The sequence below is a fragment of the Geotrypetes seraphini genome, chromosome 18 (assembly GCF_902459505.1).
Source record: "Geotrypetes seraphini chromosome 18, aGeoSer1.1, whole genome shotgun sequence".
Lineage (NCBI taxonomy): Eukaryota > Metazoa > Chordata > Amphibia > Gymnophiona > Dermophiidae > Geotrypetes > Geotrypetes seraphini.
In genome coordinates, this window is record NC_047101.1 from 20,523,396 (window position 1) to 20,548,612 (window position 25,217).

Here is a 25,217-nt window from a genome sequence, read left to right on the forward strand (position 1 = left end):
CAGGAAGTGAGAGAGAGACAGGAATGCCGAGCATGATGGCATAGGGAGAGAGAACAAAAGAAAGAAGATGCCGGGAAGCAGGGGCAAGTTGTCAACCCGGGCTGCTAAGTCTGGTTATTTTACCACAAGTCATGCTAATTTAGCACAGGGTCTCATTGCAAAAAATGGGCCCCTGTGCTTAAACGGCATGACCTGTAGTACAATAATCCATCTTAACGGACACCAGCTATGAACCAGCCAATCTGGTGGACCAGATATTCAGTGGGAGATAGCTGTATATCACTTGCTGAAACAGCGGATAGCCAGCTAAGCAATACTTAGCCAGTCGGGAGCAGGGTTACCATATGGCTCCAGAAAAAGGAGGACGGATTGAGACATCCGGTTTTTACTTTCATTGAAAGCAATGGAAGTAAAACCCGGATACCTCAATCCTTCCTCCTTTTTCTGGAGCCATATGGTAACCCTAGTCGGGAGCCATTCCCAGCTGGCTAAGTACTGCTGAATATTGGAGGTGGGGGCTTATGTATACTGCAGGTGGGGGCAGTAATGTGAATAACCCGTATCATTTAAATTGTGTGTGATAAATCTATAACCCTGCTTCTGCAAATATGCATTTGATGTTGAAATTGCTTGCTCCAGTCATGGGAGAGGGAGGTTTTTTTGTTGTTTTTTTTTTGCAGGAAGAAGGGAAAACAGGTCAGCATTGGTGTCAGTTACATTCCAAACTGCAATTTATCTGTTAGTATAAAAAAAATGCATTTTTTTGTATCAGTTGTTTGGCATCTAAGTCAAATGAAGCCTTTTAGTAAGTGTTTTAGCATTCTGCTAAGCAATAAATTGATGCTTTTAAAGCTTGAATCCTGGTACCCAGCAGCAAGCAGTTCCTGGGAAGTGGCCTCATTTTCCTCGGTGCTTGTGATCTATTGCAGCAATCAGGAAGAAGACTATATGAAAGCACTGTTCTCTGCTTAAACCTAGAAAAAGCACTTTTTATTACGCTGTCATAGAGCAAGCGTTTCTCTTAGGTGACTTATTTATTTATTTTATGTGTTTTCTATCTGGTTTCCCCCAAAGAGCTCAGAATGGGTCACAGGTTAAACATACATAATATACAGTTAACAGGTTCTGAGTGGCACTGGATGCATCCTAATTTGACACATACTAGGGATCCAATACCAATTCTACATAGTGGGCGTGTGTGGTGCAGTGGTTAGAGCTACAGCCTCAGCACCCTGAGGTTCCGGGTTCAAATCCCATGCTGCTCCTTGGGACTGTGGGCAAGTCACTTAATCCTCAAAAAAACCATATACAGGAATGAGAAAGGAAATCAAATTCTACGTCCAATACCTTTCTCAAAATATATTTATATGTTTAGCACAAATTCATTGAACTTTTTCTGCATGAACCTTCTAATGTATCTTTCTAGTTATCGTTACTCCGTTTCTCAATTCCAAACCTAAGATCCATCAATAATGTGGTTTGATAGGGAACAAGTCTTCTCAAGTTTCAAGTTTCATTAGTGCTTGATAAATCGCTTATTAAATATCTAAGCGATGTACAAATCAAGTAAAATAGAAATACAAATACACTGACTTTAAATAAAAAACATACTGGGTTAACATACATGAACCGTGAGGGTTAAGGGGGAAAGTTACAATATATTTGTAGAAGAAAATATACATTAAAGGGAAAAATAACTCAAGGAAGGGAGAAGGGAAAAAAAAAAAAAGTTGTGGGATGTAAAGCCTAGGGTCAAAATAATTATAAGTCTGGGAGTCATATATTAAAAGCATCCTTGAAAAAAAAAGTTTTTAAAGCTCTTTTAAAAGAAATGAGGTCCTTTATGTCTCTAATGTACTGGGGCATAGAATTCCATAAGGTAGGGGCAATAATTGAAAACATGTCTTGTCTTCTAGTTCCAATTATTTCAAATTGAGCAGGAGCTATCTCATACTCCATCACAACTTGTATTCAAGAACCTTGCACTGGAACTATGGCAAATTGTAACCTATATTTATTTATTTTTTTAGCATTCATATACCACTTATAGTCTTTTTCCCTATCTGTCCTGGTGGGCTCACATTCTGTCTATTGTACCTGGGGCAACGGGGGATTAAGTGACTTGCACAAATTCATTGAACTTTTTCTGCATGAACCTTCTAATGTGAGCCCACCAGGACAGATAGGGAAAAATCCTTGAGTAGACTATAAGTGGTATATAAATGCTAAGAACCTTAAGATCTAATGAGCAAAATTTATTGACCATTCCTTCCTTGAAGATTATTAATACCAGACGGCAGTTTATCTTTTCGGTAACCGCTCCACAGACTTGGAACACTCTTCCAATTTATTTAAGAATGGAGCAGGATTTAGGAAAATTTAAAAGTAATCTAAAAACATTTCTTTTTAACGATGCTTTTAATATTTAATTCAATAATTTTAAGGCCAGTGATTTTATTATTCTATGTTTTAGTGTTATATGTTTCCCTATTGTGTTTTTCCTTTGTTTTGCTTTTCTTTAATCAATTGTATTTCAAAACCCTATCTTACCTTATGTAATGAGAACATGTATTAATTAATTACCCGATGTTATTATTTAAGTTTGTATTGTTTGTCTCTCATTGAATGTATTTTAAAATGTTCATCACTTAGAATTTTGATTAAGCGATTAATCAAGAGAAATAATAAACTTGAAACTTAAAAAAATAAATACAGGTTACAATTTGCCATAGTTCCAGTGCAAGGTTCTTGAATACAAGTTGTGATGGAGTATGAGATAGCTCCTGCTCAATTTGAAATAATTGGAACTAGAAGACAAGACATGTTTTCAATTATTGCCCCTACCTTATGGAATTCTATGCCCCAGTACATTAGAGACATAAAGGACCTCATTTCTTTTAAAAGAGCTTTAAAAACTTTTTTTTTCAAGGATGCTTTTAATATATGACTCCCAGACTTATAATTTTTTTGACCCTAGGCTTTACATCCCACAACTTTTTTTTTTTTTTCCTTCTCCCTTCCTTGAGTTATTTTTCCCTTTAATGTATATTTTCTTCTACAAATATATTGTAACTTTCCCCCTTAACCCTCATGGTTTATGTATGTTAACCCAGTATGTTTTTTATTTAGTCAGTGTATTTGTATTTCTATTTTACTTGATTTGTACATCGCTTAGATATTTAATAAGCGATTTATCAAGCACTAATGAAACTTGAGAAGACTTGTTCCCTATCAAACCACCTTATTGATGGATCTTAAGTTTGGAATTGAGAAACGGAGTAATGATAACTAGAAAGATACATTAGCAGCCTACAATAAAATATTTTTGGTCATGTCTAAGACTTTTTATAATGCCCAGGTCATTAACGCTGGGTTCTACTATACGGCAGTAAAGGTTTTTACCACGGGTTACTGGGGTTAATGCTCAGAGAATTCCTATAAGCGTCGGAATATTTACCTCTCCAACCCAGGGTAGAAACCTCTACCTGCCATTTATTAAAAGAAACCCTAAACTCCCTAATGAATTATTGCATTTGCCTCAGTTAGTATTACATAAGAACATAAGAATTGCTGCTGCTGGGTCAGACCAGTGGTCCATCGTGCCCAGCAGTCCGCTCACGTGGCAGCCCTTAAGTCAAAGACCAGTGCCATAACTGAGTCTAGCCTTACTTGCGTACGTTCTTATGTTTGGTACAATGCTGATTGTTGGAACTTTCAGATAGGGAAGTTGCAAAGCCGGCAACACTTCTTCTTACAGTTGCCTTAGCACCGGATAAAAACTGGCTATTAAGACTTTTCTTTAAAAATAAACAGAAAAATTTTCTAGCGTATAAAATACAAATGTATCCAGACCTGCCACGAGATACACAAAAACGTCGATGTGAATTTTTGTTGTTAAAGCCAGGTGTTATAGCTCTTGGGGCATCTTATTTTCTTCGCCACCCATGTAAATTTGTGATAGTGCATCAAATGCAAATATATGTCTTCTTTGATCCTTTCCATTGCAAATGCAAGCAGTGTCTCACTTCCGGTTCACCACACAATTGTTTCCCATGTACTCACCTTTATAGGACTCCCAGGGACCCCTGAAGAAGACTTTGTCGAAACGCGGACCGTGTTGGGTCCTGTATCCCTAGCGGACTAGGTCCTTTAAGGCTCTTATGTGGATGATTTACTTTTATGTGGATGGAATTATTTTATGTGGATGATTTTAGTGTACCTTTGGAACTTTGATACATCGTCACTCCACAGAGTTTTTTTTGGTTTTCTTTGATCCTAGCCAACTGACAACCTTCTTGTCAGTGGCTCGACTGAAAATAGGAGGAGGAATATGAAGCACTCATAGATTAGATTGTTTTATCTCCTGTTTCAGCCAATATAATTGTTAGTTTTTTATTTCTACTTTCTTTGTTATATTCTCGCTGATTCTACATTTTGGATCTATATTGAGAACTTGAGTTAAAGTTAAGATATATTGGGTTAATAGATTATAATTAGATTTGTAATTTATTTCTTGTTTAACTTATCTTTCTGTACAAGTGGATACTTGATATGTTATTGAAAAATGATAAATAAATTAAAGAAAAGAAAAAAACAAACAAACTATGGGGTCCTTTTATTAAGGCGCGCAAACCGATTTAGCGTGCACTAATCGATTTAGTGCACACTAAGGATTAGCATGTGCTAAATGCTAAGGCACCCATAAAATATAATGGGCACCTTAGCATTTAGCACGTGCTAACCTTTAGCACACGTAAAACTCAGTTAGTGCACGCTAAATCAGTTAGCACGCCTTAGTAAAAGGACCCCTATACTTCCAAAGGTCATGAACATCAATAAATGACTCGCATACTCTATTTATGCTGGCCCCAGAGCCTTCTCTCTATGAGGAAAGAAGAAGTTGCATCTGAGGGAAGGTCTGGCATACAATCTACCAAGAAATATTCGGACATTGGCATCTGTGTATGAATTTATAAGAAAACTAAAAACCCTTCTGTTTGTACAAGCTTTTATGAACTGAAAAAAAGATTTGGGATAAGTTCTATGATTCTGTTCTGTCTAGCCATGATGAATAGTACTTTATGATGATTTTATGTTTAGTTTTGCTATATGAATGGTGATTTGTTTTATGTTTTTTAATTATGTATGTTATTTTATTCCTCGCCTAGGTCCCCTTTTACAAAGCATTTTAGTGCAGGCCGGCACTGTAAATGCTCTAAAGCACATAGGAATTTGCAAATAAAGGTTCTTGGGGCTAGCATCATTTTGTAAAAGGGGAACCTAGTTAATAGGTGGGTTATAAATAAATAAAATAAAAAAAATGTGTGAGTTTGTGTTCGCTGCTGTTCACTGATGGTGACCCCCAGTAGTGAAAAAAAATAAAAAATTAAAAAAAAAGGTTTTTAAAGGTACATCGGAGGGTGGAGAGACGCTGGACTGTGGATAGGGGTGGAAGGAGAGAGCAGAAAGAAAATTTCCTACCTACCTACTTTTGCCTCAGGCCTACCCAAATTTGGCTACCTGGCTATGCCAGTGGTTAAGCTGTCTCAAATGGCAGATCCCAGAGACTTTGTACATTCAATATTTCACAACTACACATGGCAAGCAGTAATACATACAGTACGTTAACTATACAGTGTGATTTATGAGCTATCACTCTGAATATGACTGTTCCTTAGGGCTCAGGTATGCTATAAGGGATCTGCTTAATGAGTTTTCATTATAAAAGCATGAATGAAAAATCAAAAGATATTACTACCTGCCATCTGCCATCTGGGCTTTCGAAAGCGTATATGTAACTCAGAGTATGCCCTGAACTGCTCTCATGAGACTTTATAACAACTTTGCCACATTGCACCAGTGTATTGTAGGTAGATCATATGGAACCATTAACTTCTAGTTACTGTGCTTCAATGTGAGATGTCTCTCAGTGCTATGGAACATAATGCATTCAATTTTGAATGTCTCTTTGCATGTGCTGTGCGTACAGCATAAAGCAAATTTGACAAGATTCTATTAAGGCAGTCTTCCTTTATTGTGAGTCTGGACCTGTGTACAGATTAAGGAGAGAGTGCAGGTATTTCATACGATTGTTGTCTTAAAAAATAAATGGAAAAATAGAAACCTATGAATTTCTAACATATAGGCCCCTTATTCATAGCAGACGTTTACCTATTCTGTGTCTAGGTAAAAATGTATTGTACAGTAAATAAAACCTTGGTTTGCGAGCATAATTTGTTCCAGAAGCATGCTTGTAATCCAAAGCACTTGTATATCAAAGCGAATTTCACCTTAAGAAATAATGGAAACTCAGACAATTCATTCCACAACCCAAAAACTTTAATACAAAATACTATACGTACTTGTATTGCAAGACCTCGCTCAATTAGAACAGTCACTACACTCCCCCAAAGTCAGAGAGAGAACCATCGGCTCAGTTGTAATGATGTGATGCGTGTATACAGTATGTACTCATATTGCAAGTCTTTGCTTGTTTAGAACAGTCACTACACTCCTGCAGAGACGTTCCTCTACAATTCCCCTGATGAAGTGACCTACAAATGGGGGATTCCCATTGGGATTTAAAAACATCCGAAACAGTTTTGGATACCCAATTTCCGACGCTCAGGTAGGAATGGACCAATGTTCTGGAGTATTAAGATAAAGTGCATTTTTTTTCTTGGACCTATGAAGTTACAGGGATCTATGAAATTATAAGGAAATACTTTTAAAACCAATAGAAGGACATTTTTTTCACTCGGATGATGGTTAAATTCTGGAATACATTGCCAGAGGTTGTGGTAAGAGCGGACAGCGTAGCTGGTTTTAAGAAAGGTTTGGACAATTTCCTGGAGGAAAAGTCCATAGTCTGTTATTGAGAAAGACATGGGGAAAGCCACTGCTTGCCCTAGATCGGTAGCATGGAATATTGCTACACCTTGGGTTTTGGCCAGTGTGATAAGCAGACTATGCCTGCTAGGAGTGTCCCTAGTGCAGGTCACAGTTCTAATTCTGACCCTTCCCATATTCTTCCATGTCAACCATTTTCTGTCTCTGAAACTGAATTTCCTTCTAGGTCCTGTAGAGGGAGTAAGAGAGCAGCAGTGGTAGGTTCCCATCCCCCTCTGTGTCCCAAGGTGATTAACCGGAAATCCTTTCCACCTGAGGGTTGGGGGCAGGGCTGCAAGCTGCTATCTCTGAGAACTAGGCTCCTAGAGAATCAGAAGGGAGAGGAACAGCAGCAGGACAGCTCAGAGCACTCAGGGCTGGGAGCTCCTGATAGAAGCCAAACTCCTGAGTCCATGGAGTTTGCTGAGACTGGAGAAGAAGTACCTCTCACTCTGGTAGAGGAACCGCTGGCCATGGAACTGGAAATGAGTCCTGAGGCTAGTATTGAGCTGACACCTGAAGTTACTCCCATGGAAGTTTGCACCATGAAAGCAAGTATCTGAAAGTTGGATAAGATTAATGGAAGTTTGTTTTGCCTACTTTATTTCGAGAACTGAATAATTCTATCTCCTGTAAATGAGGGAATTTTCTCTATGTTGAAACTGAGCAAGGACTTCTATTTGGAAGTTGTTGGGGTTTTTTTGGAGTTTAATCGCCTTTTACCTGTGAGGAAAGTGGACTGAGGGACGCTGAGACAGTGGGGTTTGCCCCGTGTTATGTGGTGGGATAGTGGGCCTCATAATTGGCAGTCAAAGACCACACGGAGCACACTGTCTTTCCAGCCCCGGTTGCTGAAGAAGCCAGTATTGTTACACTGACTTGGAGTTGTGTTTTGTTTAAAAAGTTTTCTTTTCTTTTGTGATGGACTATTACTGGACTGCAAGTTGAAAGAAAACTTAACCTCTGAGAAAGAGATTTTTTGGTTATTTGAATTTGGACTCTTTTGGGGTTTTTTGTATCAAAGACTACTTACTAAGCATTGTTTGAAATGTGGATAAGAAGCCCGCTGGCTTCCATATTATGATCCTGACAAGCAAGTTGCTGTTTTTTTCTGTTTTGGACAATTAAAAGCATTCATTTCATTGATACTGGGCCTTGTACTTTTGATGGTGTTCCTTACATTAAACGCTGAATTACTGCATCCTTGTGCAGCTCACAAGAGTTTATTTGTCACCGGTGATCCCAGACCCTTGGCCTGGAGCTTGCCGGTCACACCAGGAACTAGTGACCTGGATTGGTCACCGTGAGAACGGGCTACTGGGCTTGATGGACCATTGGTCTGACCCAGCATAGCTATTCTTATGTTCTTGTATGACTATAAGTGCCTGCTTTAGCGGTGGTTCCCTAGCCATTGGTCTTTTTCTCCACTTTTTGCATCTGGTGCTTACTCAGGATTGAGTCCTAATTTTCCTGCCTCAGCATCAGAAGAGAGTAGACTATTGTTTTGTACTGTGTGATTTTCCACTATTTCCTTCTTTATATAGTTCCCTTATCACCACCCATTTTGAAGGTGGTAAAAGTTCATGCACAAAGTGTGTAGTAATCAGTGCATGGCAGTGTAGCTGTGCTAACTGATCAGTGCAGAACACACCCTCTCTTTGCCCTCCCACCCTGACTTGCCCCAGTGCTAAAAAATACATTTCATCCCCAAATTACTGCGGGACATCTCAGTATGCCCCAAAATAAGTCATTCTTTGCTGTTGAATATTGTGTATCGGATTAATGTACTTCTGTACAAGTTTTACATGATTTGCATAATTAGAAAGTAAAAAAATTAAAATGTTAACAAGAGCATACGACCAGTAAACAAACACATTTTAGATGTACAAAAAAGAGATAAAACAATAACACCGTCCAGTTTATTCCATTTGGCTAGAATTTTGTCTGGTTTATGACAGGAAGAAAATTGTGAAGTTGCGTTAGGTCAACAACCTGTATTATTTTCCCTATGAAGACTGACAATTAAGTTTGCAAACTTGCCTCCATAGAGAGGATGCATATCTACCTTCTAATGCCTCTGAATAAATCTATCATTGTAACTTTCAAAAATATTATTGTAAATCATTGCATGAAATGTTTATAGGGTCTATAAGCTTATTTCACAGAAGATGGGAACACACATGGAACAAGTCAATAAACATTAACATGAAAGTTCAGGTCATTGACAGGGAGTGCTGAATGTAACATGAAGAAATATTTGCTTTAGGCTAGCATGTCAGATTTTTTCTAGATTTAATAGTGTTCAAAGGGTGGAAACTTTTGCTATTGGGATCTCTTTTTCATTCATGATCATGAAGCTTACAATTTTTGCTAATGGGGCTTGAGTCTTTTATATATCTTTATACTGATTTTATAATAGTCTTATTAAGTTAATGATACTTTTCATATTATAATATTTCTGAAATGAATAAAGTTTTGTAAATTGTTTGTCTATTTCTGACATTTGTACTTTTTTGCTTTTCCATATTTAATATTATATTATTTTGACGTTATTGAATGTGAGGGGCTTAGTTTTGATTCGACTAGTTTTTGCCCTTCTTATTTGTATACTAATTTTTTCTCTCTTTTTCTTGGTTGTTTAGATTTCACAGTATGCCAAGGGCAGCATCACATCTATGGTGTTTCATCGTCAAATCAGCAAGAATTTCTCAAAGAAATCTGAGCACTTGTGAAGGATTTTCTTCATTTTTGTGGCAACAGTCAACATGCTATAGAAAAGAATTAATATATTCATGATCTCCCGCTGAGAAGTGGCAAACTGTCTCTCTTGAGTAATGGAGGAGGAAACTGCAGGGATCTAGCTCCATAATACACATTTTTGAAGTCCAATGGGGTTAATAATTTTACATCATCATAAAACTAGTGCAGATCGCCAATAGGAAATGACTGCTGTGAGTTCACGTAGTCTCTCGAGACTACGGCGGGAGCACAAGGCAGCCATTTTCTATTGGCGATCTACACGGGGCAGGAGCGTAGGAAGATCACTCCTGCCCCGAAAGCCTGCTAGACCACCAGGTAAGGCCAGGATGCTGGGGGGAAGGCGGGAACATGATGAAATATGGTTCCCCACCAAAAAAAGAAAACAAAAATTGTAAATTTGTGAAACCACGAGTGTGGAAACCACAAATGGGGAGGGGGAAGTGTATAATCAATCACCCTACTTATATGCACACATTTATAACAAATCAATCATCCTATTTATATACATATATAATACTAAGTTAACCATTTCAACTAAGTATACTATATTTACACATATCCAAAATAGCTCTGGCCATGTGTACTATTTTGTCCAATTTACTTTCATCCTTGATAATTCTAGTTACTCTCATCCTGACTTATTATAGTTCCATCTACTATGTTCATCTTATCTTAAGCGTTTTTGGAAAGATCTACTATGTGTATACATGTCAAGGTCTCCTATCATGTTCCTAGTGGGAGGGGGGAGCCTGTTGATTTCTTCTTTGTTGCTTCCTCCCTCTGTCAGCTTCACAATTTCAGTTGAAGTAGTCTGAGAATAGGATAGTCTATCTTTTTCTTGACTTTTCCGGTGTCCTTTTCTAGCTTTAATTCCTTTGTAGGGCATTCCACCATGTTGGAGCCTTTACAGAGAACATTCTTGCCCTGGTGCTTTTGTATTTGATGCCTTTGAAGGAGGGTATCTGTAGTAGGGACTCTAGGCTCGAGCGTAGGGTACCTGGTGGTGTATGGTTTTGTAGTCTGGTGCTAAATATTGCAGTTCTAAGAGGTGAATGTTTTTGTGTGTCAGCAATAAGATCTTGAATTTTACTCTGCTTTCAATCAGGAGCCAATGTAACTCTTTCAGTAATGGGATAGCACTTGTCCATTGATTTTCCTAGCAAAAAGCTTGTTGCATTGTTTTGTACTGTTTGGATCTGTCTGATCATGTACAGTATTTCAGTAAACCCAGCAAGGTTGCATTGCAGTAGTCAAAGACTGTGCGTACCAGCAATATTAATGCGTTGGACATTGCTTGGTGGGAGAGGTACGGTTTCAGTCCTCTAACCAAGTAAAATTTGTCATAAGTACTTTTGACAATGCTTTGGATCTGTTGTCATCTTAAAGGCTTAGTTCCAGCCATACTCCTAGGATTCTCACCCCATTCTTGGATGGTACTATGGTACTGCCATTTAGTGTTATTTGGAAGCCGGGGCTGTTTCCTCCCCATTTGTTTCCGAGAAATAGTTCTGTCTTTTCTTTGTTAGCTACTTGTCCATTTGCTTGGAACCATCCAAAGATTTTCTCTAGGCCTCTTTTGATCATCTGTTTAGTCACCTTGTCCTGTCTCTTCAGTGGTATGATCAGTTGAATGTCATCTGCATAAATGTAGTATTCCCACCCCAGTTTCCTGATGAATTTTCCCAGTGGTTGGAAAGGAAAGGGGTGGGATTTGACATACCACCTTTCTGTGGTTATAATCAAAGCAGTTTACATATTATATGCCAATTCTTATTTTATACCTGGGACAATGAAGAGTTAAGTGACTTGCCCAGAGTCACAAGGAGCTACAGTGGGAATCAAAGCCAGGTGCCGATCTAGGTGCCTAACTTTATGTTTTAATTGGGTTTAACTGGCACCATTAATTGTAAAGCACCATTACTAAGCAATTAAAAACAATTAATTAGCTGGTAGGTGTCTAGAAGTTCAAGATAGGCATCTACTCCGAGGTGCCTACCAGAAAGTAGGAATAGTTAGGATGGATTCTTGGCAAATTTGGGCATGGTTTGACTTAGATGCCAGTAGGCGTCTAACTTAGGTGCACTCATTTAGGCTAAGAAAACTGTGATATTGTCTTGGGAATGGAAACTGATACCGAGGTAATCCTTCAGTAATTGAGACAAGCTGGTCTTCTGTACCTTTAAAATCCTGGTGGTCTAGTAGCCTTTTGGGGGGCAGAAATGATCCCCAATCTTTTCTGTCCTCTAATAAAGCTTGACTTGATGCTAAAGAGATTTTCAAAATGGTTGATGAGATGAGATTTCATGTGGTAGCCTTGCAATACTTTCAAGAATCTTGCAAGGCTTCTATATGAAGAAGCCATTCTGAAAATCTCTAGTGGCAAGTCAAGCTTTGGCAGAGGGCAGGAAACACTGGGGATCATTCCTACCCCCGAAAAGGCCAGTAGACCACCAGAATTTTAAAGGTAGGTCAGGGTGGATCAGAGAGAGGTATCAGATCAGGGGAGAGATGCCAGGAAAGAGGAAAAAAATGGGATTGATGCCAGATTAGGGAAAGCAAAGCGGGGGACAGATGCCAGACCAGTGAAAAGCAGGGCAGGAGAACAATGCCAGGCCAGAGAAGGGCAGGTGAGAGATGCCAGGGCAGTGAAGGGCAGGGTAGAAGCCAGGGAAGGGCAAGAGAGAGATACCAGGGAAGGACAGGCCAGGGCAGGAGATGCCAGAGCAGGTAAGGGCAGGGCAGGAGAAAAATGCCAGACTAGGGAAGGAGAAGAGAAAGAGAGATGCCAGCCTAGGTAAGGAGAAGGGAAGGAGGGAAGAGAGATGCCATATTGTGGGAAGGAGAGGAGAAAGATGACAGACCATAGGAGGGGCAAAGGAGAAGACAGATGTCAGAATATAAGAGAGAAAGATAAGGGATGGTACACAGGGGTGGGTGGTGGAGAAAGGAAGAGAGATGGAAGAAATGCTGCTTATGGATAGATGGGAATAGGGGGAGGAGATGGGACACATGGATGGGTGTGTGGAGTAGAAGGGCAGCGTGAGAGAGGAGATGGTGCACAGTGCAGAGTGAGGGAGGAGTTGGGAAGGGAAGACATGGGAAAAGTAAATAGATTTGAGAAGAAGACAGAAAAATGGAAGAAAGTTGTATGTTAAAAGTTATTGCCAAAGATGGATGAAAGGCAGAAAGTGAAGAAAAAAAGAAAAACAACAAATGGATAAGAAGGTCCTAGAAACAGAGTTAAGAGCACAGACAGAAGTGCAACCAGAGATGGTGAAAAGATGATTTAAACAAATAAAATCACCAGACAACAAAGGGTAGAAAAATGATTCTATTTTTAATTTAGTGATTAAAATGTATCAGTTTTGAGAATTTACATCTGCTCTCTATATTTTGTGGTGACAGGTCAAAAACGCGCAAGACAATCGCGCGCAGACAATCGCGCGCAGACAAATAAGCGCAAAGACAATTGCGCGCAAGACAATTCAGCGCAGCGACAACTCCGCGCAAGACAATTCAGCGCAGCGACAACTCCGCGCAAGACAATTGAGCGCAAGACAAGTCAGCGCAAGACAACTCAGCGCAAGACAACTGAGCGCGCCACTAGAGGCCGCTTGACCATCGGAGGACACGCGCACGTACAGCACGTGAACACGTCATCACGTCAACGTTGACTCTTTGCGTTTTCAACATAAATCACGTGAATGCATTTTCGTTACCATGGTTACGTTATCTCATGATATATATTCTCCGAACACGTCATCACGTCAACGTTGACTCTTTGCGTTTTCAACATAAATCACGTGAATGCATTTTCGTTACCATGGTTACGTTATCTCATGATATATATTCTCCGAACAGCATTTAAATACAAGTCACGTGAATGCATTTTCGTTACTATGGTTACGTTTCTACATTATATATGTCCTCCTTCCTTTCCCGCCTTCCTTTCGCTGCCTGACCGTGTCCGTTATAGGTAAAGATCTGGTTTTGCTGGTACTTGATCTATAACGAATATTTGTCTTGCGCGGATTTATCTCGCCTCTGGTGAGAGCGAACGTCCACATTTCTTCATTTACAGGTATGTTTATATTTACGCTTCACGCGCAAGAAAAGGGAGGGGGGGTATGGTTCATAGACAATTGCGCGCAAGACAATCGCGATCATAAAACTCAGCGCAATTGATCCTCAAGTTTATATAGGTATGTTGATATTTACATTTTCAGTTCTTGTATTGCGCGCAATTGTCTATGAACCAGTGATATTTACGCGCAATTGTCTATGAACCGCGATTTGGTCCCGTATTGTCTATGAACCGCGATTTGGTCCCGTATCTAAACGCACAGGTCCTTAAAAATCTTGTCTTGCGCGCAATTGTCTATGAACCAGTTTATATTTACGCGCAATTGTCTATGAACCGCGATTTGGTCCCGTATCTAAACGCACAGGTCCTTAAAAATCCGCGTTCTGCGCCACTTTTCGGGTCCCTGCCACATTTAGTCTCTGGCTCTGACAGAGTTGTATGATAATTTAACTCTGAAGGATCCTAATGCTTTCCCTTCCCCATGCTAGGATCCGTCAGAGTTAAATTCCCATACGGTGCCGGGTCAAAAGCGCGCCGGCGCGCCGGGTCAAAGGCGTGCCCACCCTATTGAGCGTAGCGCGCGACGCCGCGCCTTTCTAAATTACTGTTTTTAGGGCTCCGACGGGTTCATAGACGATTGCGCGCAAGCCGCGCCGCTCTAAATGACCGTTTTTAGGGCTCCGACGGAGGGCGAGGGGGGGAGAACCCCCCACTTTACTATAATGTGGAGGGTTACGACCCCCAAACCCCCGATAACGCCGGCGCGATGTCTATTAAGTAAACAGAAGGGGGTTCCCGAACAAAACCCCCCATCGGAGCCCCTAAAAACTGTAATTTGTTGCGGTTCGGCGGCGCGCCTTGCCTTAAATTGGCTTTCGTCTTTCGCGCCGTTGTCTATGAACCTTCTCATCCAGCCCTGTCAGGGGCAGGGACCTGAAAAGGGGCACGGAACGCGGATTTTTAAGGACACCCCGTCTTGCGCTTAGTTTTCCCGCATGTTAAAAGAGCGAGAAGGTTGAGGTATGGTATTAAGATTATGTATAATGTGATGATGGATATTAATTGGAAGCATAATTGGATGGAGTTATAGATTTTAAAAGTAATAAATATCTAAAAAAACTTGTTGGCATGAGGTAAAAACTCTTATGCCAGCAACACTAGTATCTGAATATGTTTAATTTGAGGATTGTATCATGATGTAATGATGCAATATTATTGGGTAAGTGCATGAGAAAAAAAAAAGGAAAATATCAGCACAGGAGTCACCATTCAACATATAAGTAATAATTTTAAAGTATCTAGTTTTGGGTACAATTCATTATGTCACATTATCAAAATGGAAAGAACAGTAACAATAAAAAAGGGAGACATTAACATCTTACTGTAATGAATATACACTATTTTCTATTTAAAGATACACTGTCTTATTGTTGGGAGGGTGTCTAAATTATACTATTATCATTCATATTGGGAAAAGTAAGAGTGGGGAAGTGGGTTGGGAAGGGAGGTACTTGATTGACATGTGATGTATTTCATTTTAATGTTTTGATTCTTGTACACATGATGTGTCATTTAAAATGAATAAAGATTTTTTAAAAAACCGAGTGTGCTCACGGTTTATAGTTTTATAAAGGCATTGGGTACCATTTTCTTTTGCAGGTATCATACATAAGAGGATATTCACATTTACAGGTATATGCATAGCTTCATTTTTTGGTTTTGCTAAATTGGAACAATAGGATAGGATAAATAGTCTGATGGTAGGGCTTATTGGGGTACACTTTTAGCCTTGGGTGTGTAGTGAGGGTGATTGTATACAATTGTTGTGGGTCCTTGTTTTGGGCCTCTCTGCCTTCCTTCTGTCTGCGATTAGGTATAATGACGTTCTTAATCCATGATGGTTGGCAAGCCAGATTTTAACTATTACAGGTATGATTGCAAAGGTAAGTACAGACATAGTGGGTGTTGTTTGTTATATCTATGTGCTAACCTTATAAATTTTAGTCTTGCAGTCATGTGCTGAGGGATATGAATTTGCTGAAACCCTAGTGTTGTCTAGAAGTTCAATCTTGGAGGCAACGTAAGTACAGAGGTATAGGGATTTGTATGTCCTATGTATATAATAACCTTATCTAATCTACTACTGAAGGTGACTACAATCAACAGAGGACATTCAAGAGACCACGATCAACAGAGGACACACATCTTCAGTGTTTTGCTGACAGGAATCGCACCCTTGCAGGTATATGGTGTTGTGCCATAGCACTGAACTTTACATATAGGGATTTGTATGTCCTATGTATATAATAACCTTATCTAATCTACTACTGAAGGTGACTACAATCAACAGAGGACATTCAAGAGACCACGATCAACAGAGGACACACATCTTCAGTGTTTTGCTGACAGGAATCGCACCCTTGCAGGTATATGGTGTTGTGCCATAGCACTGAACTTTACATATAGGGATTTGTATGTCCTATGTATATAATAACCTTATCTAATCTACTACTGAAGGTGACTACAATCAACAGAGGACATTCAAGAGACCACGATCAACAGAGGACACACATCTTCAGTGTTTTGCTGACAGGAATCGCACCCTTGCAGGTATATGGTGTTGTGCCATAGCACTGAACTTTACATATAGGGATTTGTATGTCCTATGTATATAATAACCTTATCTAATCTACTACTGAAGGTGACTACAATCAACAGACTACAATCAAGACACCACAGTCAACAGAGGACAGACATCTTCAGTGTTTTGCTGACAGGAATCGCACCCTTGCAGGTATATGGTGTTGTGCCATAGCACTAAACTCTACATATGTATGGCCTAACCTCACCTATTTGACCTTTGCATGTTTTTTTGTGTGCTGGAGATTGGTGGGGGGTGAACATTAAGTTTACATGCATGTTATAATTCTTGCAGGTACTGGTTCAGGGTTGAAGGTCGACTACAGTTCCTGAGGGTTTCATCGATATACTTCCAGTCTTACAGGTATGATGTTCTTTTGAGTAGTGCATTCATGATATAGGCAATTGTATATCAATTGCAAGTCAAAATAGGATAATGTTATTAATTGTATGGTTTCAGGAGTGATTTGACATAGACATGGAAGTAATAACTTCACAGCGTGGGAGAGAGCACTGGGTTAATGAGGGCTATCGATATCGGCGTGACCGAGTGATGGCAGACGGATCCACGTCCTGGAGGTGTGTGCGCCGTGACTGTGTGGGAAGAAGAAAGAGGCTCGTTGATGGATCTTCTGTTGAGATAACGGCGCATGTGCATGCACCCAACAATGCTAGAATTGAAGCTGATCGAATGATGGGAGACATACGTGAAAGAGCTGTGGCTACGGTTGAAAGGCCACGTCAGATCATTCATGGCACAACAGCTGGGACAAGTTTAGAAGCAGCTACATTATTGCCTGCATACACCTCCATGCAGAGAACAGTTAATAGAAAGAGAAATGCAGGCCATCTAGCAATGGGTAATCCCAGGTGCATAAGAGACATACAAATTCCTGAGCCGCTACAAAGAAGCACACGTGGTGAACAATTACTGTTGTGGGATTCAGGTGAAAATGATGAAAGACGCATATTCATTTTCACTACAGAATCTAATCTTGAGGTGTTGGAGCAACATGGACATTGGTTCATGGATGGGACATTCAAAGTTGCCCCCCATTTGTTTGTCCAAGTCTTTACCATCCATGCATTTGTAGACAATCGTGCACTTCCCATGGTCTACGTGTTGTTGAACAGTAAAAGGGAGGAGGACTATGAACGTGTGTTGAGGAAACTGCTGGAAACCAGAAACACGTTGGCACCATTGACAATCTTGATGGACTTTGAGAGAGCAAGTCTGCAAGCTGCCCGCACTGTATTTCCCAATGCTACAGTTTCTGGCTGCCTGTTCCATCTGGGTCAATCATTGTGGCGCAGAATTCAACATGAGGGACTGACCGCCAGCTATAGAGATGAGGAGAGAGTAAGAATGTTCACCAAAATGCTGTTAGCATTAAGTTTTGTTCCTGTGGATGATGTTGCTGAGTGTTTCCAGACCTTGGAGGAGAGTCGACCAGATGAACTGACCCTGGTGTATGACTATTGGGAAGACAATTACATCGGGAGATTGCGGCCAAATGGGAGACGGGTGCCACCTTTTCCTATTCATCTGTGGAATATGCGCTCCCGTGTGGAAGATGGACTGCCTCGGACCAATAATTCCGTTGAAGGTTGGCACCATGCATTTCAATCCTCTGTTGCATGCCACCATCCAACCATCTTTAAACTCCTTGAACATATACAGCGTGAGCAAGATCACACAGAACAGTTGCTTGCTCGATTCCAGGCTGGTAACCGCGCACCACCCAGCAGTAAGAGCACGTATGTGAGAGTGACGCAAAGACTAACAACGCTGCTGCCAACATATGGTCAAACACCTCTCTTTCAATATCTCCGTGGTATAGCACATAATCTGGAACTGTAGAGTTTGATGTTGAAGTTCAGGTTTTCCTGTTGCTATGCTACAATTGTGTGCACTTTGAGATTTGAAATTTGCTTTGACATGTCCATATGGTCTCCCAAGCACATATGCTGCAGGAACAGGAGAGACACTTTGAAATGTCTATGTCCCCCTCTCCTTTTGGTGGCCCGAAAGCTACAGGCCTGCAAACTGTTGTGCTCAGGATCTCTCCCCCAGGAGTTTCTCTGAAGCCCTCCTCTGACCCCTACCTATCCTAGTATCCACTGCTCTGACATGTGCCAAGCGTGAAGGTTTTTTATGCCGAGCAAGGTAACCCACTCAAGCATACTGTACTCGCTTTGACATTTTCAAGGTGTTGTGGGTGGTGTTCAAAGGCTTTTTCCTTCACGTAGGGAAGGTCAGATGGTGTCTTGGATGGAGCGGCTTCAGGGAAAGCGTCTGTGTTAAGGAAAATTTGAAAAACTTGAAATTGTACATTTCCTCCCTTGTTTTTGGTGGCCTAGAAAGTACATAAGCAGAAATGTCAGTCAGGTGCTGTCATGAGATTCAGAAAAAGACGAGGACCCAGAATGGGTTGACAGGGGTGCAAACCTGATGGTGGCAGTCATGTGTTGGCCTTTGCAGGACCCAGAATGGGTTGACAAGGGTGCAAACGTGATGGTGGCAGTCAGGTGTTGGCCTTTGCAGGACCCAGAAGCAGAGTCCCCCCCCCCAGCAGAATGTCAGTCAGGTGCTGTCTCTGAAGCCATGAGATTCAGAAAAAGATGAGGACCCAGAATGGGTTGACAGGGGTGCAAACCTGATGGTGGCAGTCATGTGTTGGCCTTTGCAGGACCCAGAATGGGTTGACAAGGGTGCAAACGTGATGATGGCAGTCAGGTGTTGGCCTTTGCAGGACCCAGAAGCAGAGTCCCCCCCCCCAGCAGAATGTCAGTCAGGTGCTGTCTCTGAAGCCATGAGATTCAGAAAAAGATGAGGACCCAGAATGGGTTGACAGGGGTGCAAACCTGATGGTGGCAGTCATGTGTTGGCCTTTGCAGGACCCAGAATGGGTTGACAAGGGTGCAAACGTGATGATGGCAGTCAGGTGTTGGCCTTTGCAGGACCCAGAAGCAGAGTCCCCCCCCCCCAGCAGAATGTCAGTCAGGTGCTGTCTCTGAAACCACTGCTCTGCCAATATCTCTCTCTCCCACTACTGTTGGTTAACTGCTCTGCCAACTGTTGCTCTCACTCCACAGATGTTGGTTAACTGCTCTGCCAATATCTCTCTCTCCCACTACTGTTGGTTAACTGCTCTGCCCACTGTTGCTCTCACTCCACAGATGTTGGTTAACTGCTCTGCCAATATCTCTCTCTCCCACTACTGTTGGTTAACTGCTCTGCCAACTGTTGCTCTCACTCCACAGATGTTGGTTAACTGCTCTGCCAATATCTCTCTCTCCCACTACTGTTGGTTAACTGCTCTGCCAACTGTTGCTCTCACTCCACAGATGTTGGTTAACTGCTCTGCCAATATCTCTCTCTCCCACTACTGTTGGTTAACTGCTCTGCCAACTGTTGCTCTCACTCCACAGATGTTGGTTAACTGCTCTGCCAATATCTCTCTCTCCCACTACTGTTGGTTAACTGCTCTGCCAACTGTTGCTCTCACTCCACAGATGTTGGTTAACTGCTCTGCCAATATCTCACTCTCTCCCACTACTGTTGGTTAACTGCTCTGCCAACTGTTGCTCTCACTCCACAGATGTTGGTTAACTGCTCTGCCAATATCTCACTCTCCCACTACTGTTGGTTAACTGCTCTGCCAACTGTTGCTCTCACTCCACAGATGTTGGTTAACTGCTCTGCCAATATCTCACTCTCCCACTACTGTTGGTTAACTGCTCTGCCAACTGTTGCTCTCACTCCACAGATGTTGGTTAACTGCTCTGCCAATATCTCTCTCTCCCACTACTGTTGGTTAACTGCTCTGCCAACTGTTGCTCTCACTCCACAGATGTTGGTTAACTGCTCTGCCAATATCTCTCTCTCCCACTACTGTTGGTTAACTGCTCTGCCAACTGTTGCTCTCACTCCACAGATGTTGGTTAACTGCTCTGCCAATATCTCTCTCTCCCACTACTGTTGGTTAACTGCTCTGCCAACTGTTGCTCTCACTCCACAGATGTTGGTTAACTGCTCTGCCAATATCTCTCTCTCCCACTACTGTTGGTTAACTGCTCTGCCAACTGTTGCTCTCACTCCACAGATGTTGGTTAACTGCTCTGCCAATATCTCTCTCTCCCACTACTGTTGGTTAACTGCTCTGCCAACTGTTGCTCTCACTCCACAGATGTTGGTTAACTGCTCTGCCAATATCTCACTCTCTCCCACTACTGTTGGTTAACTGCTCTGCCAACTGTTGCTCTCACTCCACAGATGTTGGTTAACTGCTCTGCCAATATCTCTCTCTCCCACTACTGTTGGTTAACTGCTCTGCCAACTGTTGCTCTCACTCCACAGATGTTGGTTAACTGCTCTGCCAATATCTCTCTCTCCCACTACTGTTGGTTAACTGCTCTGCCAACTGTTGCTCTCACTCCACAGATGTTGGTTAACTGCTCTGCCAATATCTCACTCTCCCACTACTGTTGGTTAACTGCTCTGCCAACTGTTGCTCTCACTCCACAGATGTTGGTTAACTGCTCTGCCAATATCTCTCTCTCCCACTACTGTTGGTTAACTGCTCTGCCAACTGTTGCTCTCACTCCACAGATGTTGGTTAACTGCTCTGCCAATATCTCTCTCTCCCACTACTGTTGGTTAACTGCTCTGCCAACTGTTGCTCTCACTCCACAGATGTTGGTTAACTGCTCTGCCAATATCTCTCTCTCCCACTACTGTTGGTTAACTGCTCTGCCAACTGTTGCTCTCACTCCACAGATGTTGGTTAACTGCTCTGCCAATATCTCTCTCTCCCACTACTGTTGGTTAACTGCTCTGCCAACTGTTGCTCTCACTCCACAGATGTTGGTTAACTGCTCTGCCAATATCTCACTCTCTCCCACTACTGTTGGTTAACTGCTCTGCCAACTGTTGCTCTCACTCCACAGATGTTGGTTAACTGCTCTGCCAATATCTCTCTCTCCCACTACTGTTGGTTAACTGCTCTGCCAACTGTTGCTCTCACTCCACAGATGTTGGTTAACTGCTCTGCCAATATCTCTCTCTCCCACTACTGTTGGTTAACTGCTTCTCTGAAGCCCTCCTCTGACCCCTACCTATCCTAGTATCCACTGCTCTGACATGTGCCAAGCGTGAAGGTTTTTTATGCCGAGCAAGGTAACCCACTCAAGCATACTGTACTCGCTTTGACATTTTCAAGGTGTTGTGGGTGGTGTTCAAAGGCTTTTTCCTTCACGTAGGGAAGGTCAGATGGTATCTTGGATGGAGCGGCTTCAGGGAAAGCGGCTGTGTTAAGGAAAATTTGTAAAACTTGAAATTGTACATTTCCTCCCTTGTTTTTGGTGGCCTAGAAAGTACATAAGCAGAAATGTCAGTCAGGTGCTGTCTCTGAAGCCATGAGATTCAGAAAAAGATGAGGACCCAGAATGGGTTGACAGGGGTGCAAACCTGATGGTGGCAGTCATGTGTTGGCCTTTGCAGGACCCAGAATGGGTTGACAAGGGTGCAAACGTGATGGTGGCAGTCAGGTGTTGGCCTTTGCAGGACCCAGAAGCAGAGTCCCCCCCCCCAGCAGAATGTCAGTCAGGTGCTGTCTCTGAAACCACTGCTCTCACTCTCACAGATGTTGGTTAACTGCTCTGCCAATATCTCACTCTCTCCCACTGTTGCTCATTTAATTTGAAGGGTGTGTATGGTCTTTCTTTTTCAAAGGTCGTATAGCAAAATGTGTGATTTCCACACATGGTGCATGAACAGATGATACACTTTAAATTGTCTATGTCCCCCACTCCTTTTGGTGGTCCAGACTGTTGTTTCTACTGTTTCACTTAAACTGTCTGTTAATTTGCTCCTGATGTTTTTTCACTGCTATAACCACATCCTTACTCACTGTCACTGATGTTTAACTGCTGTGCCACCTTTAATGGATATATTATTGCACACTTGTTTATGATTTAAAACGAATAAAGATATAATTCAGTATGTTGTACATAAAAGATCATGAATGGTGAACTGAAAGATTTTGTGTTGTTGACACTGCATTTGAACATATGTGTATTACATGTTTATCACATATGCAATATTTTAATAAACATTTACCAATGTTTAAAACATTTTGTTGTTTCTTTATGTTAGTATGACATTAATAACTATGCCATTAAATGTAAATTTGTATTGTACTATCCAACTAAGTAACACGTAAGGACACAATGGAAACAATTAAGTGTTAGAAAGAATTGCAAGTGCTGCATTTAAATTAAAATTTGTTTTTTTTTTTTAACACTTGATGTAAGATTAAAACATGAATAACATTTCCTGAAATCATATTTATTCCGACATAATTAAATACATAATTTGCCATAATACAATAATAAGTCAAGGCTACTGGATTGTCCTTCATCCTATTTATTTGAGGCAACATTGATTTCTAAACTAATAATATATATGGACAATACAATAAAAGATGATCTAATGTCCCAGCCTCAAGATGATAGTGGCAATATTTTTTAGGCCAAAGTTGTGGCCATTGAGATGCATCAATTGAATGCTTAATCTCAATGCTCCAAATGTCTCTTAGACCATGTTTTGTTGTTTTATTTACAAGTCCAGCTATTAAGTTATACCACCTGAAAGCATAAAATATTGTGATTTATTTAGACCAAATATATGTTGCAATTGTGAAAGGTCAAGCAGTTTACTATTAGTTATTACATCCTCTAAAGAACATATCCCTGCCAACATCCAATGCTTCCAAATGAATACATCTGAAGTTCTTCCACTAAATGTACATTTTCTAAAAGGTTTATTTCATCCATTTTCAAGTTCACAATTCCAATAGAAAAATATAATTTTCAATTCCTTCATTTATGTAGGTTAAATCATCTCCTGTACAATTGACCTGGTGGCATATTATCAGTGCAGAGTGACTTAGATTCCATTTTCATGTTAACATTAGGTCACTTAACTTTAGGACAAAGATAAGAATGAACAAACGACCCGATACACACCTTAGGATAATGATACCTACTTTCTGCATTGAGCAGTAAAGCACAGTTACTTACCGTAACAGGTGTTATCCAGGGACAGCAGGCAGATATTCTTAACGCATGGGTGATGTTACACACTACTCACTAGATATTCTTACGTCCCACCCTCCTCCCCGGGTTGGCTTCTTAGCTGGCTTATCCTAACTGGGGACCACGCTCTCCTCCGTCGGGCGTGAAGGCACTCGCGCATGGTGCGGCCAACTAGAACTTTCTAGTTAAAAAGGTCTGTACCGGGGCTCCGTCAGTGACGTCACCCATGCGTTAAGAATATGCCCGACGGAGGAGTGCGTGGTCCCCAGTTTCTTCGTTTCCTCTGATGTTGCGGACCTTGTCCAAACTCCGCAAGGACAACGCCACCATGATTCTTATCGCACCTCGGTGGCCTCGCCAACACTGGTTCTCACTCCTGCTCCAACTCAGCTCCAGGGAACCCATTCTCCTTCCTGTGTTTCCTACTGTACTTACGCAGCAGCATCAGTCTCTACTGCATCCCAATCTGTCTTCGCTCCACCTGACAGCTTGGTTTCTCTCGGGCTGACCTCTCCAGAGAACCTATCTCAGCCGGTCCGCCTCATCTTGGACGCCTCCAGGAAGCCGGCCACCCTCCAATGTTACCATCAGAAATGGACCAGATTCTCCTCGTGGTGTCTCCGGCATCATCAGGAACCCACCTCCTTAGCGGTGGAAACCGTATTGGAATATTTGCTCTCGCTGTCCAATGCTGGCCTCAAAACTACCTCCATCAGAGTCCACCTCAGTGCCATCACTGCGTTTCATGAGCCCATTCTCGGAAAACCCCTCACGGCTCATCCTCTGGTTTCCAGATTTATGCGAGGGCTCTTCAATATCAAACCACCCCTCAAGCCTCCTCCAGTTGTCTGGGACCTGAATGTGGTACTCTCAGCTCTCATGAAACCTCCATTCGAGCCTCTTGCCACAACTTCACTTAGACTCCTTACCTGGAAGGTGCTTTTCCTGATTGCCATCACCTCTGCCAGGAGGGTTAGCGAACTGCATGCACTGGTTGACGACCCACCGTTCACTGTTTTTCACCATGACAAGGTTGTTCTGCGCACCCACCCTAAATTCCTTCCCAAGGTGGTCTCAGCTTTTCACCTCAACCAGTCCATTGTGCTGCCCGTCTTCTTCCCTAAGCCTCACTCGCATCCTGGGGAACAGGCGTTGCACACGCTGGATTGTAAGCGTGCCCTTGCTTACTATCTTGATCGTACCAGAGCTCACCGAACATCCCCTCAGCTATTTTTGTCTTTCGATCCCAACCGTTTGGGTCATCCTGTCTCCAAACGGACACTTTCCAATTGGCTTGCTGCCTGTATTGCATTCTGCTATGCTCGGGCCGGTCTCTCACTGGAAGGAACTGTCACGGCCCACAGAGTCCGAGCTATGGCTGCTTCTGTAGCTTTCCTCCGTTCCACGCCCATCGAGGAAATCTGCAAGGCGGCCACTTGGTCCTCAGTTCACACATTCACTACTCACTACTGTCTGGATGCGTTCTCCAGACGGGATGGACACTTCGGCCAATCTGTGTTACAAAATTTATTTTCCTAATGGCCAACCATCCCACCTCCCTCTTTGTTAGCTTGGAGGTCACCCATGTGTTAAGAATATGCTGCCTGCTTGTCCTGGGATAAAGCACAGTTACTTACCGTAACAGGTGTTATCCAGGGACAGCAGGCAGATATTCTTACGTACCACCCACCTCCCCGGGTTGGCTTCTTAGCTGGCTTATCCTAACTGGGGACCACGCACTCCTCCG

At 41.8% G+C, this 25,217-nt stretch overlaps 2 protein-coding genes across 12 annotated transcripts in view; one reads left to right on the forward strand and one right to left on the reverse strand.

Moving 5' to 3' along the window:
* The window catches only part of GRIA1 (glutamate ionotropic receptor AMPA type subunit 1), an 843,377-nt gene that overhangs the window by 695,104 nt on the left and 123,056 nt on the right, over nt 1-25,217 (reverse strand). The gene's annotated exons all lie outside the window — the stretch shown is intronic.
* Nucleotides 13,686-18,876, forward strand: LOC117351918. 3 transcript variants are annotated; one of them, XM_033927810.1, is made up of 4 exons: nt 13,686-15,974; nt 16,434-16,526; nt 16,668-16,736; nt 16,833-18,876. In XM_033927810.1, exon 4 carries the CDS (start codon nt 16,851-16,853, stop codon nt 18,231-18,233), a length of 1,383 nt encoding a protein of 460 aa, XP_033783701.1. In that variant the 5' UTR covers nt 13,686-15,974; nt 16,434-16,526; nt 16,668-16,736; nt 16,833-16,850; the 3' UTR covers nt 18,234-18,876. The 3 variants fall into 3 exon arrangements, with proteins under 3 accessions (XP_033783701.1, XP_033783702.1, XP_033783703.1); XM_033927811.1 differs by lacking the exon at nt 16,434-16,526; XM_033927812.1 differs by lacking the exons at nt 13,686-15,974; nt 16,434-16,526 and adding an exon at nt 16,142-16,158.